The sequence below is a fragment of the Scophthalmus maximus genome, chromosome 17 (genome assembly GCF_022379125.1).
Source record: "Scophthalmus maximus strain ysfricsl-2021 chromosome 17, ASM2237912v1, whole genome shotgun sequence".
NCBI lineage: Eukaryota > Metazoa > Chordata > Actinopteri > Pleuronectiformes > Scophthalmidae > Scophthalmus > Scophthalmus maximus.
In genome coordinates this window covers 10,487,501-10,507,500 of record NC_061531.1, presented here as the reverse complement: position 1 = coordinate 10,507,500, position 20,000 = coordinate 10,487,501, and the positions used below count along the sequence as shown (strand labels likewise).

Here is a 20,000-nt window from a genome sequence, read left to right as displayed (position 1 = left end):
TATGTTTTTGTCAACACAGGGGGAGTGGGGGAGGTGTAAGGGTCAGGGTCGTTGAGGACCAGCACAAACACACACACACTCACACACACACACACACCTTTAGATCACGGGGGGGCAAGGCAGGATGGGCGTGTGTGGGGGGGTCGCTCTCTGTTGCCATAGAGACGGGAGGACGGTGGTGTTGGATACTGTTACTAGGCAGGAGAGGCTGCCACTGAATGAGGTGAGAGTAGGTGGGGTGGTCTGCTGGGGAGGGTAAACAACATCAGGGGCTGAGGGGGAGTGACAGCGCGTCTAGACTCCACTAGCTCTGCTGGGATTATTTTTCTCAACAGCATACTGTCTTAAGTATAAGTGTAAGTGCCTTCGAGTCTTACGCCTGTAACCCTCAAAGTGAAAGTCATGAAATGTGGTACAGACATTACTTATCCACACAAAGTATAACTCACCGTCTGTAACCTTAACACAGGACAAGACGCGTCACCTCTGTAACCCTCCTCTCAGACGTGACGGTCGGAGCTTCAGCGCCACATGGTGCATGTAGCGCGTAACTGCTTCTTGTGCCTGAGCTCCACGGTCACATCTGTGGTACACTCGCGCCCTCTACTGGGGGGAAATGTGTACGCCTCGGTTTACTGCGAACACACCGGAAATAATGAATGCATTGTTGTTTAACTCTCATGTGTCGCACTTGGGAGGAGAGGGAGGTTTTGCCATTTCTATGGAAACATGAACATGGTTGTCATGAATGAAGATCTGTGCTTTGTCTGCCGTGCGATGTAAATACATTTTTTATCAATAAATCAACCTCAGAGCTATCAGAGTGGTTTGACCGTCATCTTCACCTCCTGGCTGGCTTCTTATAACGCCTCACTTGGACACACCGGACACGTCCGTGGTTATACTGTTTGTTGTAGCAACAGCTCCGCTTGTGACCCTTCAGTACCACGGACAGCGCCTTGGCATTGCTCCGAGAACAGTGGCCCGGAGCTCATTTAGCACCACGGACAGCGCCGCAAACTAGTGTTTTCAACACATGCAAAGCCAAATATGTCATCCTCAATGCAAAACTTCAAATTCTGCTCCACATTTTGATATACCTCGAGACACTCTGGCTGTCTGGAATGTCATTTTTTGCAGCAAATTAGATTTTAACCTTTTCTAGGCGACGAAAAGAGACTCCTTCTAATTGGTCCTTTAATGACCTTTACAGTTCTAATACCTTATAATTATAGGGATGTATAAATGCATATCTGGGTAAAAACGTTCATTGTCACACTTGTTGCCTTATTCAAATTTTTTGTCCTACAATAAAAAGAAATCTGTGAGGATAAGCAGACTGACAGCAAAGTGCCTTTACACAGACGAATGTGCGAATCAGTCACTGAATACATGTTTGTTTTTGCCATTGGAATAAAAGATGAAAGAAAATGCTAAAAACAAAGTGCAGCTTGTGTGGGAGTTCATGCAAATCTGACTCAGCCTTAGTGGTTCGCAACTGGAAGACATTCACCTTTTGTGTGATATGTGAGATGACAAACCCTAATTTATACAGTTATCACAATCTGCTGCTGTAGGCCTTTGAAATCTTGATTTGATAAATTTTCCCAGACTTGCAGTCCAGGCCATGTCTTTTGGTGCTCACAGACATAATTAATTAATTAAATGCTGGGTTTTCTCATGTGTTATTTCAATGTATCCTGCTGGCTGGATGAGTTTTACAGCTTGTAAAGGTTCTTCACACAACCCCACCCTTTATTTTTGCTCGGTTCGTCCTCACCCCCCTAACAGGCACATGTGTTCACCTCCACCCGTGCATACAAGTAAGACAGAGGAGGCCCATATGCCGACCGCCACCCACCCACACACACAGAGAGAGTTTTGTCCTGGCTTGTGTTTTTATTGCACACTTTAATCATTTAGTAAACAGATCTTCACAGTAACAATGCAACAGCAGAAAACAGAAGCAGATCACTGTGCGGTGCAGGTTGTTAGGTCGTCGAAGTATTCATAGGTATTTACACTGAGGATACGAAAACAGGTCCCGAGGTCGTCGCTGCGGAGGGGAAGAGGCATTTTAATTAACCCCTTCATCACCACCAAGCAGACTTTGAGTCCAGCTCCCAGGCGTCGCACTGTTTGTCGCTCTGTGAATGCCGTCCATACTGCCAACCCACAAACATTCAAGAACTCCGTTTCTGTCACGGCACAGGTACTGGGTTAGCCAATACGCAGGACCCTTGGAGGAAACACAAAATTGCACTGGCAACAACTTAGTGTCCAAAATCAAACAGCTTTTTTCAAAATTATTATCAGAAAGTAAAAATCGTACCCAATTTTAATAGTCTCCAAATACTATATAGCTCCTCTATATTTCCCCATAAAGCAACATGAAGCAAACCATATCAAGAATTCATTAAATCACTTTCACTCTGTGTAGTGCACCAATAAATAGTCATTTGGACATGAAATCTCATGAAACAAATCAACATACAAACTCTAACATTGCATTGCACAATTTGTAAAATCAGTCGGTACTAGATGTCTCAGGTCTGCAGGTGAGAATGGTAGTGCAATTGAAGGAACTGACATACCATTTAAAAAATGCCGACCAGCACATCAGTGCGGGCCCGGTTCTGTACATATATAGTGTTTCTGCATGTCGCGCAAGCTAAACCTGCCGAGGAAATGGGAAAGAAAATAAATGAATTCAAAATTGGAATAAGGCAAAGTGAAGGTACTGCTTGAACTCCAGTGAGAAGTCCACTTGAACTCAGATTTATGCCGCTCAGAGGAATGTAATAACATTTGAAATCAGTCTTTTTCCAAGTCTGTTCCAAGACGCAAGAATAGAATAAACTCTTTTTTTTACTCATTGTAGCACGTTCTTTGTGCTTGGCCCCACTTCACTTCTCCGGTCGATGAAAACTAACATGTTTTACAAAACAAACATTATCTTGAAAACTTCCACATGCCTTCTAAACCTTTTCATTGTCTGGCCATAAGAGGCCCAGTCAGTGTGAGTTCTCATTTGGTTATGCACTAACATGTAAAACAAGCCGATACCCCCATATTCAAAACAAACGGGACAAAAACAAGAACACAGCAGTGGTTCTCGTCTGTCTTGCACAACATCTGATGGAAGAAAAATACATCTGTATGTAACAAATACAAAGCCTCCGCGGGAGCACAGTCTTCCATTGTGTCTGTGGACGGTTTCTTCTATAAACACACTTCAGAGCAGTTTCCATAGAGGCAATGGTGGCAAGTCTTGGAATTCACTGAATTCAGCTTGATATCAGAGGTGGGATTTTTGGTCCGATCCCATTGGTTTAGACAGCCACAGAGCGTGGTCCGTTGTGTCACCGGCGGTCCCGGTCACCCTAGAGCAACGTCCTCACTACCTGTGACCCCGGCTCCTGTGGGTGACCGTGTCCCCGGCCAAATTCCCCTCCACGACATTAACGTGGCCTTCTTTCTCTACGCAGCCTGCAAGCACCTGCAGCACCAGCCGGAGCCGGCGGTCCATGGCCCGGAGATGAGGCTGGATGAGGACGGGGGACAGCCGGTCGCGCAGAAGGGACTCCTCCATCAGCGCGCTCAGCTGGTACTCCTCTTTGGCCAGCAGCTGGAGACGCAGGTACGTGGACTTCCTCACTCTGTAAACACAGACGGGATTACTGAAGAGGCTATTTCAGATTGGAACTCGGATATCAGGATATTGCATACTAATGTATTCTAACATTTACCTGGAGCTAATTCCTTAACTGCATGATAATCCACCTTTAAGATGTATGTCTTTGACTTCGGTTGACTAACAAACAAAGGCTCAGTGTGTCTGAAATGTAAAAATATTGAACCTCTGTGGAAGAGAACTTTGCTTTGCATACTTTATGCTAATCTCCCATTTAGTTTTGGATATTTCCTGTGTACGAACGGCCCGATGGTGATGACGGGGGGGGGGCAAGCAGCGGGGTGATTAATTCCGTCGTTAGCAGGACAGAGAAGCACGTAGGTAACCAAAAGTCTGACCTGCAGCACTGGCTGAGAGGCACGAGGATGGACAACTCGTCGTGGGAGTGTTTTCCAAACCTACAAGGGTGGGAACAAATATTACAGGATTTATCACAAACAAAACCCTATGCTGGATTTAACTCATTTAGACAGCAATTTCTCAGTCACTGCAAGATGCCAATGCGACTGTTCAAACATTTATTAGCTGCCAAGACGGACACTTATCAAAGTGTAATGTAAAGCAGATGAATGTCTTCACCCTCTTCCGTTGTCAAGGTGAATGATGAAAGTGTCGTTCCCAAACTTCTCAAAAGTTTCATAATGATGACGATCCATATTGCCTGAGGGAAATGGTGATGAAATGTGATTGAGTAATAGAGGACACAGTCACTAATTAAAAGTTAGTTATTAAAAGAGACACGTTTTACCCATTAGGAAGTCAAAGATGGTCATGTCCATGATGTCCAGCAGTCGAGTGCCGCGGTCATATGGCGGCGTCTGCTTCACCTCGTCACAGTAATCTGGGTCCACCTCCCACCTGGGAACACAGAAAATATGTTTGTAAAAATCGAATTAGTTAATTAGTGGGGGGAAATAATAGATGATTAGACAATTAACTCGGCCCAATCCATGTCTCCGAAGTCGTGAGGTGTGTCAGTGCTGACAGATGTGTGAGTGCGCATCACCGGTGTCCCGTCCTTACTCTGCTTTCTTGCGCTTGTGGTAGGAGCGTCTCCAGGGGTTCCTCCAGGTCTTGCGTTTGGCCAGGTTCAGGTCAGGCAGGAAGGCCGCCAGTGAGCCCTCAATCTGGTCCGGTTTGCCGCACAGAGCGTGCTCAGTGGAGCAGTAGTAAGAGCATTCGCCGTAGAAGCAGACGTTATTGGCTGAGGGAGAGAGGAGAGGGGAAAAAAAAACAGGTTTAGCGACTAGGTCAGAGGAGAGGCAGAGGGAGAAGTGGTTTGACAATGATGTGTCTGAGTGTGAATGAGGGATTAAATAACAACAGAAGATGGTGATCAGACAGTGGAAAAACCCAGGAGGGTGGTGGTGGTTTTCCAATCGCAGATTCACATTCCAAACAGGTCACAGAGGCATGTGAGTGAGTGTTGACCCATCACAGCTGTTACTTTTCAGTCAAAGAGAACCTGCACACGTTTGTCTTCTAATCTTCAAACCAAATGACTTGATTGCTTTGTATTGTACAAAATAATTTCACTTACAATTAACTCTTAATGTCTTGATTGTTTTGGACACAATTTAAGTTTATTCACTGTCCGTTAATGTTGTGGATCCTACACTTTGGCGCTTTTGTGAGTAACCTGACTTACAGTGCCACCCTGTGGTGACTTTGGCTTGACCATATAACCCACTCTGTACATAACCCAGTTTACTTAAAGCAGTCGTGCCTTGGAAGTGAAGAAGAGAGGTGAAAAACTCCAGAGAGATGCACCTGTATTCTGTCTGGGATGAAACCGAGTGGCTCTGACACTGTGCTAGGCTGTAGAGTCTTGGCAGAGTTACTACCTGGTGAGATGAAGAAGGTCCGCCACAGCTTCTTATCGCGTGTCACATCTCGGATCTCTCTTGTCATGTTGACAAGTCGTCCTGCCACCGGGGGCACTCTTCGGAAATCGAGGATCCTGAGGCGAGAGAGAGAGGCAGAGAGTCGATCGTGTTACATAGTGTTTAAAAACGCACTCATTAGGCTTTTTGGACGGAATATATATAATATATATATATGTATATATATTATATATATATATTTTTTAAGTTAGCTAAGTTAAAACTGAAGCAATGCTGTTTGCCATGGCATCAATATTGCCGTAGTTGCAGATTTGCAGATGTTGCAGAAGATAAAAATTGTAAAACAATGTTTTCGACTTCACGTTCTCATGATCTACAAAGCCTCCTGACCCTTTCGCTCACTCTCGTCTGCAGCAATGTTCATCATCTGCATACATGTGTCCATTCCAGAAAAAAGTGGTACATCAGGATCCTTTTCTCCACCCAAAACAAAATATTCAGTGATTTCCCATCACACTCGTCAGCAGAGAACTTGATCTGTTCGGCCTCAAGCGCACAAGATTAATTATTAATTCATCAGCTTTACAGTGCTTTTCTGTCTGCTCGCGTGATTGGCTTCAAAAGCAGCATTTTTTGGCAATCGCCGTTTCCTCATGAGCGAAACAAGGAGGGTCTGTCTCACCGACACACACTCAAATGCAGACAAACAAATAACTTTATGAACCACACCTCCTTAATCCCCATCTTATCCTCTGCTTATATTCTGAAGGTAGAGCGCAGGTTAATTCTACTCATCCTGCTCTCGACTTCACGTCCTCCCTTTTCTGCCTGCATATGTCTCTCTCTCTCTCTCTCTCTCTCTCTCTCTCTCTCTCTCAGCCTCGCCCTCTCAATTTTTCCCGATGCTCCTATGTCAGAACACGATACCTATTCAGTCCCCGCTCAGACGGTCTCAGTGTACATTTTCTATCCAAAATGACCCTGGCCAGTACAAGACTGAAGCTAAGCCTCCTGGGAGCAGGCGGACTCACAGACAGACAGACAGACTGGCTGGGGGGAGCGGCGGTGGCGAAACTTTAGCCTACAGAGGACAGCATTCAGGAGCGGAAAACTGCACTGTCATGTGGGGCCCCGGTGACAAAGGAGCACCTGTGAGTGGGGCTACCTGTGTGTGTGTGTGTGTGTGTGTGTGTGTGTGTGTGTGTGTGTGTGTGTGTGTGTGTGTGTGTGTGTGTGTGTGTGTGTGTGTGTGTGTGTGTGTGTGTGTGTGTGTGTGTGTGTGTGTGTGTGTGTGTGTGTGTGTGTGTGTGTGTGTGTGTCTGTGCGCGCGCGTGTTTGAGAACACACTGAAGTGTCTATTTGTGTCCACTTTGCCTATCACACACCCCTGGGTCACAAGGAGTTCACCCCGAGAAAGCACTCGGGTGACGAGAAGCGAGAATTATAAGTCATCGGTGGGGAGCGATGACGTGTTAAAATTCTGGATATTTCGGTACGTTTGATCGATTTCCCGAATTCGAAAAGTTTGAGCAGAGGAAAAAGAAGACCGTCCTCCTATTCCACATTCCTCGTCCAATATGTGAGTCATGAACTAAGCACAGGCTCAGACGGGCATCCGGAGGCTGCTGTGGTCGAGCAACTGGACTATACACAGACAGTGCCCGCGTGGTGCATGCAAACTAAAAACAAACTGCCTTTTCGGGGTATTACCGGCAACGTCCCCTGCTCCAAGGCTGTGTCCCGGTGGTTACGGCGTGCCTGTGGTTTCCTGTTTGGCTGCGCCTTTTTTTCTGCCCATGCAGACACATGCCACTGACCTCAACCAACGGAGGGCGAGAGCGTCTGCTTTTGTGAGCAAGTGTGACAGTAGTTACCGTGCCCTCGGTAGACCTCACGATGACCCGCAGTCCATTTATCATCCTCCCTCGGAATCCCAAACTATCATATTCGACTCTTCTTAGTGTTCTCTGTTGAGATGTGTTGTTTTTAAACTGGTCCTCAGAGGAAAAGGATCATGTGAAAATCATTGCACTCAGCAGCAAGTAGACGTTCCCGGCTCTGTGTATCAGGTAATCCCTCATGTACTTAATCCTTTTCAAATTTTCACATCTTAGTTTCCATTATGGCTCACCTCCGGTTCATAATGCGGTTAAAGTGTCGCTGTCTGTGTGAAGGAACGTGTCAGGTGTGACACGTCATTCTTCCTGATAGAGAGTTTTTTATTGGGGGCGGGGGGGGGGGGCAGTTGGCATATCTCACCTGTCCAAGTGAAAAGCGGCAATCTCAGCGTTGTGCCTCTCGAAGTCGGAGAAGTAGAAGAAGTCGGGAGGGGTTTCCTGCTCGCGTGTCTGCCTGAAAGACAAGGAGTTACAAGGACACGTTGAACACAGTCATCCTCACTAGGTTTTTTCTTTGTACTAGTACATTTTACACGTTTGTGTTTAGATTAGAGGAACAATAGTGAAATATAATTGCAAACAAACCCATACGTTTCTGTATTCATATCCATCCTGAACTAAAACAAACAAAAACAAAAAAATGGGGCGCTGAAAGATGATGTGGTTGAAAATGTAAATTCAAGTCCTGACAAGTCCTGGAGTTCTGACTCATCAGCAAGGGGCTGATGCTATAAATGATATTGTAACATCAGGAAGCCATTCATCCGATTTTTGATCGTGCCATCACCTGATTTTGAGTCATTTCTTCTCCAGTCTATTCAAATCCCATCCAGCACTCATCAAATGTTTGTTTCCTGCAGCATGAAACTCATCTCTGCGTCCCTTTTCTGGGACGCAGGCTGACACATGAGACCAAAGCCTGTGTGGACGAGGCTGCTCAGGGGGAAGCTGGATGAGACTCTTTTCTTTTTCTTTTTTGCCTACAGCCTGCTGTTTCCCTCACCAAACACACAGACAGACACACACAGACATCCGGGAGACGTGAATCTGCCAACCAAGCCATGGATCTGAGTCAGGGACTGCTAGAAGCCTGTCTGCTCCTCTGGCAGCGGGATATTAGCTCTCCACATTCACACATTTGCTTTCTCTTTTCTCACGCACATAATATTCTGCACTCGACCTTGCCCCAACATGCTGCTACCCCCCCTTCCTCCACTCCATCAGTGTGGACTGGACTTCAGGGTGCAGCAGTGTATCCCCGACCCCCTCCTCTACCTTTTTCCCTTTTTTTCTTGAAAACCACTGACAAAAGATAAATAACCGCTCCTCCTGTTCTTTTACATGTCAGAGAAACCGCCACTTACGGGTAAATCAAGTGCCGCCATTGTGATCCCGTCTTGCCCACCCAGAACGAGGAGGGGGCTAATGGTGTTTTTATTTCCAGGGTGCATGGCAGGGGATAAAAGATACTGTGTGGATGAAGGGAGTGGAATAAAAGGTGACCTTATGAGCTGGAGGCACTCAGAGCGCCAGTGACGCACATTGTTGTAGTGTAATTCAAATATCCCTCTATCAAGGTGCCTTATCACGTGTAGATAATCAGGGCTGCCGAAAAAAGGCTCAGCGACACAAAAAAAGATGCCGAGTTTAAACAACGAGATGTGAAATTTTGTCTTCAGTTGAACATAATAGCAACTTCTACTTTAATAAAGTACTCTGCATGGAAATGAAGTTGGCAAGACCGAGAGAGACAGTCTAACGTTAAAGGTTGTTTCTCTCTCGGCAATCAACGAAGAAACGCCTCCCTGTCTTCAGTCCAAGCATTTGACCATATAGGATTTTTTTATTAATGTTTTTGTATCTTTTTCTTTTAACTTTCCACTATGCAAAATATGTAAAATAAACCTGACTGACAGGCATTACAGGCTTTGGTTGCCATGGCCACCAAGATGTAAAAATGCAATTTCATGTCGTGGAGGAAGCTCCTTAGAATTTTGAATGTCGGTAATAGCAGGTTTGTGATGTGAAAAGCTGCAATACTCACACACACACACACACACACACACACACACACACACACACTATAAAAAAAATCTCAAAATTTCCCCTCACCACAGTTACGAGCACACACACTTCCTTTATCAGTGAATGTCCTTGATAATAAAAGCCCTTTTTATCTGAAGCAGTGTATGATCAGGCTACAGCAAACATACTGTTCATAGTTCAGCAGAGTGTGTATGTGTGTGTGACGAAAACGAACTGGCTGCCTATGTGGACTCAGTTTGCGCTGACTTGGCAGATTTAGTGCTTTTTCATGAGCTTAGACCTGCACAGTGGAGGGTTATATTAGAGAAAGATGGGAGAGGGAGGGGCAAACACCACAACAGCTGTGGCCCAGACTCTGCATGCACACTCCTCTTTTCTCTCTCTCTCTCTCTCTCTCTCTCTCTCTCTCTCTCTCTCTCTCTCTCTCTCTCTCTCTCTCTCTCTCTCTCTCTCTCTCTCTCTCTCTCTCTCTCTCACACACACACACACACACACACACACACACACACACACACACACACACACACACACACACACACACACACACACACACACACACACACAAATACCGTCACACAGCCAGAATAATGATACATGCTGGTGACTGAGAGAGGGCAGGCGAGACAAACCCATTGAGAGAAAATCGAGGCGCCAAACACCTCCGATTTCACCCTCTGAAATGAAGCTAATGGGAGCAAATTGGCAGCTCCCCTGACGCTGCGCACGCTGAATGAAGATGAAACAGTATGTGTTTTAGTTTTTCCCAGCCAGGTGGTGAGGTTTAGGTTAACACGGCAGATATAATGAGGCATTATTCAATCTCAATTCCGGGGGGGGGGAACTGCAGGTAGAAATAGAATAAAAGGAACCATACAGCACCCATTGACTTGGTGCCACTGATCTAACGTATAGAAGGAGAGAAAGAGAGACACGGAGATAGACAGGGAGAGACGGAGTGGGCGCACAGGAGATCTGTCATCTATTGGTAATACGCAGCAGATTTCAGCCCCCCACTGACAGGCTCCTTTGTTTCTGTCTGGCCCTCTGTCCTGTGCGTGCGGGCAGGCGGGCGGGCGTGCGTGTGCGTGCGTGCGTGTGTGTTTGTGTGGCTGAAAAAACTGCGACAATGGTTACACAATTACGGTATCACATTTTCTTCAAATGACATGATCAGACTGCACAGAGAGATTGATTTCAACACGTGTGTGTGTGTGTGTGTGTGTGTGTGTGTGTGTGTGTGTGTGTTTGTTTGCTAATAGTAATGAAAGAAGAAAAAAAAGGAGAGAAAACATTATAATTTTTTGATGTTGATGTTTTTGAAGAGATGAGCAGTTTCAAATCTTTTAAGATCTGATCAGTACATACCTACGATACTGTAACGTGACAGGAATGCGGCGCTCTCATCATCCACCATAACAAGCCAAAGACCTGCATTTAATCCCATTAACCACGTAATCAGATGAAAATAACAAGAAAGTGTGTTTATGCTCTGATGCGTCCTTTGGGCTTAACCTGTTCAGAGCCACGAGTCACTTTCACTGAGTCCTCTAAACAACATTGTAGCGGTCAAAGCACAGCCTCCAAGAAGAAAAGTCATGAGACTACAAGAAGAGAATAACAAGAAAAAAATATTTGCATGCAGCTTTCTGTTCCTGGAAATCTGGTTTTCCACATGGAGGGAGAGAATGAAGTAGGCTCGAGAATATTGGATCCTGCTTCATGTTGTCTAATCTCCTCTGCACCTCATTTCCTTTCTCCCTCCATGCATTTCTTGTCCATCCCTTCTCCGTCGGTCCTTCAATTGCTCTCCTCTTTCCCTGACCGATTTTCCCATCAACCACCACCTTATTTTTTTCTCCTCATCAATTTTTCTCACCACAGCAAAACAAAGACAACAGTTGAATGTCTTTGAAACAAAATTTCAAAGTGTAAACCCTTTTCTTTCCCTCTCGAGATTGATTACTGTTTCTTTTCAAAAGGGTTTCGCCTCATCTGCTGTGAAATATATATTTTGTCTTTATTAAGGGTTTTGGAGACATAAAAGTGATTAGTGTGATATATTCAGGACACTCGCGGGTAAATGGCACCTTGTGGAACACTCACTGCACCTCTCGAGGTGACAGACAGGTGAACCGGATAAAAGACTGCTGATTTGTGTGAGAGGGTGCTCATCTGTCACCAGCACTACATGCAGACATGTCCCGAGAAGACACAGGCAAAGACTGTCAAGGCTGCTGTGCATGCTTTTGTTTACATCTGCAAAAAGCAGAATACTGTGTGTGTGTGTGTGTGTGTGTGTGTGTGTGTGTGTGTGTGTGTGTGTGTGTGTGTGTGTGTGTGTGTGTGTGTGTGTGTGTGTGTGTGTGTGTGTGTGTGTGTGTGTGTGTGTGTGTGTGTGTGTGTGTGTGTGTGTGTGTGACATTGTGTCTGCATATTTCTCTTTACTTCCCCCCACGCATGCCGCCCTTCTTGCTTCCTCCAGCATCAGTATCGGAGCAGGATCTAAGAACTGGCCCGGGGCGCTATGGTACTTGTCGAGATTGAATTTCAAATCAATGTTACACAAGTTGTGTTCTGGTCTCAGCTTTTTTTAACGCACACTGAAGGGAAAAGGCAAGCTATTTGCATGTGTGGGATGATGTATGGGCGATATTATCATAAGTATGCTGGTAACACGACTTGACTCGAAGAAGGACGATGGCCCAAACCAGTGCTTCAGTTTCGGGGAGTTAAGGGAAGGAGTGTGGAATAAATATGAAGACTGAGCAACACTGTCAGTGATCAGCTTTCTGCTGCATGAAATATTCAGTACGCGCAAGTTTGGAGGTGCAGATGTCTATTGATCGATCCCTTATCAGATTCGGGTGCCAGTTAGTTTCACAATGAGGGTGATACATTATACATTAAACACTGGAAAAAGAAATGGTTGAAAATAAACAGTATTGGACTATACAAAAAGTCATAACACATTTTTTTTTTTATGTGCAGTGTTTCTCGTCAAACACATTAAACCTTAAACACTGGCTGAAAGGATTTCCCGCTGCATAATTTAAAGTCTTTTTAAAGTTTAGAGGCCTGCGTTCATCAGTTGGCAGTTTTTTTTTCTCTTGTCTTTTATTGGTGCTATTGCTCGCTGTAATTGCCCCTGGCTGACAATTTGCAGTTCCATCCTCTGCAGTCTGCAGGAATAATAATCATATCATGTCTAATTGAACGTGTAAAGCAACTAATACCGTTTCACGCGTTAGCACTGATAATTAATTGTGATCTCGTGATGATCAATCAAAATCATGTAAATTCAGCATCCAGGTCATTGTGGCTTAAGGTCTTGAGTCTCAAATTTCCCCATGAAGCTTTTATAAGCAGACTCACGTACTAAAGACAGGTAAAGTAACAGGGATGGTGCAACCCCTTTAACTCAGTTACCTCCTCTAAGTTCAGCATATCTCATTCAGTATTTCTCTCTTCCTTCTTTCCCCAGTAACCCGGCTGCCTCGCTCTTCTTTTCTTGCTGCCCGACCTGTTCACAATGAAAAGTTGCAGGCAGAAACTAAGGCCTTGAATTCGGAGTCTGAATGTGAGGCTTTGAGGGAAGCTGTGCGTCGCTGTGGGCTAAGTCACTATCTGTGACCACCAGAGCTCTCTGGCAACCCTTAAGATAGATGACACACAGAAACCCTCAGACCCAGTGTATATTGTACATGTACTTGCGTGCGTGTGCGTGTGCGTGTGTGTGTGTGTGTGTGTGTGTGTGTGTGTGTGTGTGTGTGTGTGTGTGTGTGTGTGTGTGTGTGTGTGTGAGAGAGAGAGAGAGGAGAGAGGTTGAGTCACGATTGAGAGAGAGAGAGAGAGAGAGAGAGTGCCTATCCAACTGTCTCATCTCAGCAGATGGCCGGGAGTCCCTGTCTGAATATGTCAGGGATCAGGCCATGGCTTATGGGTCTGCAGAGCCCTGCCGCTGTCTAACTACCCTCTGTGTATGTGGTTTAACAAGACGGACTACACATAACGCAGAGCGCTGGAAACATAAGCACGCAGAAGACTATATACAGTAACGACCGAACAGCAAATCAAACGTGTGCTCAACGTCAACATGGACAATGAAATCGGATGGGAGCGATCAAATTTTGATCGTCAGTGATTGAAAACCTTTTAATGCCCCGAGACACATTAAGTACATTAACTTTATAGTGCCTCATAAATAGAAAATGAGTCTCTCTCACAATGCCTGCCCCTAAAATCTCATCTCTGGTTTTATTGAGAAGAGAAATGTTGGAGGGTGTTTTACTTAGGGCAGAGATGCTATTTCCGGAAGACGGTGCTCTCTTTTACAGTGAGGTCTCTAATGAACACTTCATCGTGGTGAGATTTTTGGAAAATCCCCAATGCCTGGTCAACGTGTAGAACTTGTGAATGCATCAAATAATTCTCCACGTTCCATCTATTTTAGGCTGAATCGCAGTCCCTTCTTCTCTACCCCGCCTCCCTTTGCTCTCAGAGCTATTTCTAAAGTAACTGTGATATCAGGTTTTTTTTTTCTTGCTGGTTTTTAATTGACTGGCTTGACATATTCAGCCATGTTCCCCTGGGCTTAACGCTCCCGTCGAGCACAGTGTTTAAAGACCTGAAATCACTGTGAGAACCTGATGCAAAGCTGCAGGATTATATCTGGGGCTTTTGGGATCCATTCCCAACAACCATCTTAACGTGCTCCCCCGAGTCGTGAGCACACTTGTGATATGTAGGAAAATGCTGCAAATCTTATTAGTACCACTGTGTATTTAAAATTTTCACAAAGACCCCTTTTGGTGAATGCAATGCAACGTTTTCCCGTTAAATCAAGTGATGTGCGTGTCACACGATGAGCGCGTTCACTTGTGGCTTTCAGTGAGAAGGATCAGAAGGTCAGAAGGATAATACGTTGTGTGATTTGCACTAAAATACAAACAAGAGTAAAAAGTACCAGAGCAACATCCTGGCTTCCAATCGTCTTGTTTATTTTTTTTATGTCTTCCTCATGCGACACACAAATCACTTCATCGAACGGTGATGCCATTTGCAAATGTGAAACAATCTCTCTGAGAATGACTGGCAAAGACGGGTCCAACTTGGTGTGATCAATAGTCAAATCGATTCATCGTCAGCTCAACTGTCGTAATGAGCGTCTCTGCCTTAAGGCAGTCTGGCCAGGGACTTTTGTTGCACTGTCACATGCGATCTCACATCTCTCTCACCCCATTTCCTGTCATCTGTCTACTGCTGACTCCGTAATAAAGGCATGAAATGACCAGTTAGGCGCAGAATGGCCTGGTTTTGACTGTGTCTCTTTTCGCAGATTCAAAGACAAACACTGAAACCCTCCACGATTCACAAATTCTTACAAAGTAACAACCGGCTAATTGTAACATTTACAGAAATTCTACGACATCGCCAGCACACTCAGAATAGATTCAAGCAATTTCAGTTTTTTCACCCCCTTAAATATGCATGACATGAGGTGAGGATGAGCGATCAAGCGGAGACCCACCGTGGCGTCACCCATTGGTTTGTGAACCGCCATTTTGAAGCCTTAAAATTCAGCATTTGACTTTTTGAAACCAGAAGTAACCATATTTGGAGGAGCAGGGGCGGGTCTGACTGAGAGACGTCCACTTACACCTGCAACCCCCACCTATTGGACGGCACTATCTGTCAATGACGCTGCATCCACTCCCCAATGTATACCCTGCTTTACTGTCTGTGAAACTCTCAATTGGACCATCATTTAAAAAATGAACATCATGCTGTATTGAAGAAGACTTGAAACTAAAGATTAAGACCATTAACTCCTCAGGGAAATGTTTACTGACATTATAAATCAAGTGAGAAGTAGACTTACTGTATATTGATACTGACTCTGTTGGAGTCGTCCTCTGCTGGTCATTTGAGAGAATACTGTTTTTTTTGCACTTCCACATTGGCTTCACTTTCTGGACCCGCTGACTTATGTCCGTTTTTATGTACAGTCAAAGCGAACGAAGCAAATACACAAAAAAGAATGATTAAAAACTGCGGGTTTTGATGGTGCAGTGTGACAGTAATGTGCATTTACAGTAGGTTCACATACTGGAATAACACTGCCGTTTTCAGGAATGCAATGTATGAAATATGTGTGTTCACTAAAGGGGATTATACAGTTTATTCTTATGTACTTGATGGATGGGACAGGTCTTTATGCTCGTGGCTGCCCCTGTTTGTGTCTCCCTCCCTTTCTCCCACACCATCACCCACAACAAACAAAATGCACATCCGTTTATCCTTGACAATCGCCGTGTGTTCCAGCAACACAGAGCAACACACTTGGTATTTACATATCCATCCACAGGATTAACTGTTTTCAATAGCACAAGTCTGAGGCAATCCTTCCACTGGGTGCTCGATTCATGACAGACTTTGCACAGAATATGATCTGTGAATTATGCAGCAGAACATGCAGAAGCGTCAAGGGTATTCTTAGGTCAACAGTGATTATGTGTGAAAAGGCACAAGCTTTGGTTTGTTGAGAACGATAATCTAATCTCTCGCAGCTTTTTCGAGCATGCCTTTCTACGTAAACACCAAAGTTGAATTTCGAGCAGTAGTTATTAAAACCAGCCACCTGTCCCAGAAAACTCTCCAGGACTTTGACAGCTCTATACCATACTGTCAATCTGTGCCAGGCAATTCACCATGAAATGAGTTGTAGAAAAGATTCACAGGGAATGTCAAGGGTGATTTAGGTTGTTGTTGTTGTTGTGTCCCTCCGCACTATCACAAGTTAGTCACCCAACTACACCACGAGAGTGTCAAAAAGAGCATTTTATATGTAGAGGAAAGAGCGAATACTCATGAATGGGGAGCACAGTCCCTCTAAGAATATTACTCCAGCGGGAAATTCCTGCAGAAAGCCTTTCGAACAGTTGTCTCTATCCCTCACAGCTCTAGTGTTGTGAAAGAAGGAAGGAGGGAGGTGAGGACGGGGAGGGACTGAAGCTTCAAAGAGCCAAAATCCAGGTTCGAACTGAATAATGTGGGAAATAGTAAAAGATGGCATCCACCTTGATACTTCTTTTCTTGGAGAGGCAGCAAACGATCAACTAAGTCCACAAAGGCCGACATAACTTTGGTAATGAAAACGAATGAGATAGCTCTCGGCCTTCTGGTATCAGTGGGGATTTTAAGAGCTTTTCTTGCGTGTGTCTGTGAGGTTTTCATACATTTTTTTTTTGCACACAAAATCAACGGGCATTGCCATGAGCGTTCATCTCACAGGGACCAAGTAACAAGCCCTGGTATCCAGCATGACATGTAAGCTGAAACTGATGAGAGGACGGGAAAACAATCCTGGTCTGAGAGTGTCAGTAAACTGCAGGGTTAGCGAAAAGCAGTCCCCCCCCCCAACACACACACACACACACACACACACTGAGGAGGATTCTGGGAAAAGATATGGAGAGCAGCCACAATTCTTGGCACCTCCCCACAGTCTGAATTCTCTCCTAATGGTTCTCTGCTTTTGACTGTGTTCCGAAACATGACGGGTGAATTCAAGGGTGGATGCTGCCCTGTGCCTGAAGCTTCGACACATTCAATTTAATTGGAAAGTTCTTCAGAGCCGAAGCGATGCTATGTTTTTCATGTTCTCTCTCAGTCATAAAATAAATGTGATGTTATAAGAGGCTGAAGGAAATATCTGAAAATACACATTCCTCTTGGATAAAATTCAAAGCAGATTCTCCGAGTGGAAACTGGCAGACGACTGTGCCAGAATAAGACTGAGATACCTGCCAAAACCTGAATCATTCCATTTTAATTGGAGATTCTTTTCACTGAGAGGCTCTGCACACAGGTCTGTCCACCACACTGGCCTGCAGTGCTGACCGCTAAGAATTGATTTCATTATCGCTAAGCAGTTGCTCAGTGGCAAATACCAGTTGAAGCCAATTATGATAAATCCGGGTAGCATTCATTTCCACACACGCACAGACACACACTTTCTGCTTGGACAATGTCGTGTGTCTGTACGGATTGAGCCAAGACAAGTTATCATCTCATCATCTATCAGTAAGGCACAGCAGTTACTATTATCTTTGCCCATCTGTGGTGTCTCATCCAAAACAATCCTATCATCTTGACCCCAAAAATAAGAAACACACACATTCTCTCCCTCTGTGTTCTATTGTGAACACACGCACACGCACACGCACACACATACGCTGGGGGAACCCTGCCACCTCAAGGTGCCCTGACTACAAACCAGGCAGCCGTGTAAGACCGCAAATACATCTTCCTCACCTTCCCTGTCAACCTCCTCCCTCTGATTTCCTTTTCCCTGAAGGACGACGTGGCTGCTGGCCAGTCATTCCCTTCCCCATCTGTGTTTACTTTAACTGAACGTGGACACACCACAGAAGCAGATAAAGACTTTCAGATGCAAACATGTACACACACACAAACACACACACACACACACACACACACACACACACAGCAGATGATAAGAGGTAAATGGCGGTTGTTTATTTTTTTAACCATCACTGAAAACTTCAGAATCCATAACAAGCCATAACATCGTGAAACACTCGGTGCGATTTCCCCCTCATTAGTTCAGAGCAAGGCTTGTTAAAATGCCATCTTCCAGCAACACATGACTGATGATAGAACAGCGTTTGATTTAGTAGCGCCCTCTTTTTTTAAGCTCCCTAATGAATGTGTTTATTAATTACCCGAGGAGCTTTGCGGGGGCGTCGCGACAGTGTCCTCCGTTAAGTGTTAAAAAGTTACAAGTTCCCGCAGTTCATCCGTCACTTCACTCAGCTCAGGGAGGCAACAGCTTATTTTTAACAGGCTGTCAGTTATTTTAGATGCTGCTTTTTCTTCACCGTCCCAAAATGGATTGCACACCACAGAGTGAAACCTTAACTACATAAAACTCAAAACTTCGATTCCTCGACCAAAGAAAGCAATCAGAAGAGTCATTCCAGGAAGCTATTTTGCAGACAGGGGCCCCAGAGTCGAGGCGCGAGCGTTTGTTCGTTGTTTCTCCCACAGCTGAACTTTTCTATTTAAACCTGTCAACAGTCTTGTTGTGCTCGATGGTTTGCGGTCAGATGCCATCTCCTAAATAGAAACCATCTATCAGAGGCTAAGTGGTGGCTGGGAGATGTCATTGTGGTCATGAGTGGGTGACGGCGTTGAATGAAGAAGTGGCGAAACCACTGGGAAAACAGTTCCAAGGGCTGCGTTTATCCTTGTGGAAGAGCTAAGTGGGATGGAACGATGTCCACTGCACTCGGCGACGAATAGGGTTAATTTGTTTTTAAAAGGAATGAATAGACTTCCGATGCCTTTGCACTGGAACCAAGCTTACATATCTAACTGGCAAACATATCCCCTATCTGTCAAATATATCACCGTAACGCCACATATTTCAAGTGCAGTACATGCGATGCACATTGAGTAACAAGCAAATGAAAACAATGGCCGAAATCTAGAAAAAAGGCGAGAACCTGAACAGGATATTCTCAGAATTTATTCTGCACTATTAATGCTCATGGAGCGTGTCATGAGGCAGTGTCCATGCATCATCATGTGACTGCCGCATTTTGTAGTGTGACCTTTAATGTCACTGCAGACTGTGTCCCAATGCATCATCTTGTAATGATGATGTGTTGCTTTGCTCCTTCCCTGGGGGGCACAATGACATCTTACAATATAATGTAATCCAATACACCCAACCGCAAAAAAACATTCATAGAAATAACCCTTGTGTTGAATCAAACTCTTTTCTGACATTACATAAGCCTACATGGCTTTTGCAATGGATAGAATTGAAACTACAGTTGGTGGTCACAGCGGAACACTGGATCTGGGGTGTCTGTCTCTCTGTCCATCGCTTTAGACTCAAATTATCTTTACAACAATTTCATGGATTGCTATGAAATTTTTATACAGATTGATAATTAAAGTATTTAGTAAAATGTCTTGAGCTGAACTATGAATATGTGAAAATTGATGTGGCTACCCAAAGGAAGATGTGCAGATGAAGGTTCTCGTAACCTGCTGGTGTTTCATTTTCTGGCATATGCAGCTGTGTGTGCACAATGGAGCATTCATATTTTCATACTTTTGCTGCTAGTCTCTCTACAAGCCCACAGGTTGACCGGCCCATTGGAGAGACAGCTGTTTCTAGAAACGGTCTCTGTCCGTATCTACTCCTGCTGCTTTGTCATGACCAGAAAGGGATCAAGATAAACAGTTTATAGTTGTCACATATTCAAATGTGTAAAAATGAAAAAATATCACACAGTATATCTGTGAATTGAAAAGAACTCCTGTCATTTGTTACATCCGACATTTATTTCAGACTGACAATCCTTTTGTAGCAAATCTTCGCAGCAGCAGCAGCAACGCTGACTGAGAGTCTCCCTGCACCTCCAGCACAGAGGCTCCTCTGTTTGCATCACTGCTGCCTAGAGCTGCAAAAAGGAGGGTGCATTG

At 44.7% G+C, this 20,000-nt stretch overlaps 1 protein-coding gene and 1 long non-coding RNA gene across 4 annotated transcripts in view; one reads left to right on the top strand and one right to left on the bottom strand.

The window, feature by feature from the left end:
• The window catches only part of LOC118288879, a 149,697-nt gene that overhangs the window by 33,889 nt on the left and 95,808 nt on the right, over nt 1-20,000 (top strand). For all 3 annotated transcript variants that reach the window (XR_007029884.1, XR_007029885.1, XR_004785933.2), the window contains exon 2: nt 3,489-3,640. This is a non-coding gene — a long non-coding RNA (uncharacterized LOC118288879). The remainder of the gene's footprint in view (nt 1-3,488; nt 3,641-20,000) is intronic.
• The window catches only part of fam20ca (FAM20C golgi associated secretory pathway kinase a), a 33,384-nt gene continuing 15,275 nt past the window's right edge, over nt 1,892-20,000 (bottom strand). The window contains exons 4-10 of the mRNA XM_035615413.2: nt 7,798-7,890; nt 5,539-5,654; nt 4,718-4,898; nt 4,443-4,552; nt 4,274-4,355; nt 4,033-4,092; nt 1,892-3,659 (exon numbers count right to left, since the gene is read on the bottom strand). Coding sequence (XP_035471306.2) covers nt 3,401-3,659; nt 4,033-4,092; nt 4,274-4,355; nt 4,443-4,552; nt 4,718-4,898; nt 5,539-5,654; nt 7,798-7,890 — 901 coding nt within the window. The 3' untranslated portion in view covers nt 1,892-3,400. The remainder of the gene's footprint in view (nt 3,660-4,032; nt 4,093-4,273; nt 4,356-4,442; nt 4,553-4,717; nt 4,899-5,538; nt 5,655-7,797; nt 7,891-20,000) is intronic.